The 754-nt window shown below is 36.3% G+C and overlaps 1 protein-coding gene across 1 annotated transcript in view; it reads left to right on the forward strand.

Annotated features, from left to right (window-relative positions):
- Window positions 527–754, forward strand: part of LOC107615702 (bifunctional aspartate aminotransferase and glutamate/aspartate-prephenate aminotransferase-like) — a 635-nt gene continuing 407 nt past the window's right edge. Inside the window, exon 1 of the mRNA XM_016317745.2 lies at window positions 527–737. Within this exon, the coding sequence (XP_016173231.1) occupies window positions 546–737 (192 nt within the window). The 5' untranslated portion in view covers window positions 527–545. The remainder of the gene's footprint in view (window positions 738–754) is intronic.

Below are 754 nucleotides of genomic sequence, written 5' to 3' on the forward strand. Positions count from 1 at the left end.
TTATTATATTTATATTATAAAAATCTTCATATAAATAGTCACAAATATAACTAGTTCTGAGAAACCATTTTCAACGAAAGATTTACGCTTAGGCACCAGCCACAATTTCAAATTGATGAATTTGATAGTATGTATGATCTATTTTAACTAATTCTAATAAGTTGATTTAATTTAATGAAAAACAACCATTTGTACCCATGAACTTTACGAACGTTAATAAAAGTACCCATTAAAGAAGGAAACTAATGTTGTATCCATCAAAAATGGATTCCGTACGACAAAAATACCCAAATCCTAAATTTATGTTGACTTTTTAATAAAATTCCAGAATTACCCTACCATTATCTTTTAACTCTTCCTCTCTTCTTTCCCAAATCTCAAACACCTCCATTGCCTAAAAATCCTAACTTAATACTTAAAAATTCCAAATTACCATTTTCTTAACCTTAATCTCAATATCCCCTTCAGCAAATTTCAATATTCTCTTTAAAGTGGCCAACACATGTCGTATACATTTCGTTAATTCCCATTCCAGGTCCATCCACATGGAGAAGAAGCAGAGTAGCACAGCGACCATGGGGGTTGATGACTCGTTGAGCCCACGAGTCGACGTCGTGAAGCCTTCAAGGACTGTGGCCATAAGCGACCAAGCAAACGCACTGGTTCAAGCTGGTGTCCCCGTTATTCGCCTGGCCACCGGGGAGCCTGATTTTGACACTTCCGCTCTCATTGCTGAGGTCACCAACTATACTAA

This window comes from Arachis ipaensis, chromosome B01 (assembly GCF_000816755.2).
Source record: "Arachis ipaensis cultivar K30076 chromosome B01, Araip1.1, whole genome shotgun sequence".
NCBI lineage: Eukaryota > Viridiplantae > Streptophyta > Magnoliopsida > Fabales > Fabaceae > Arachis > Arachis ipaensis.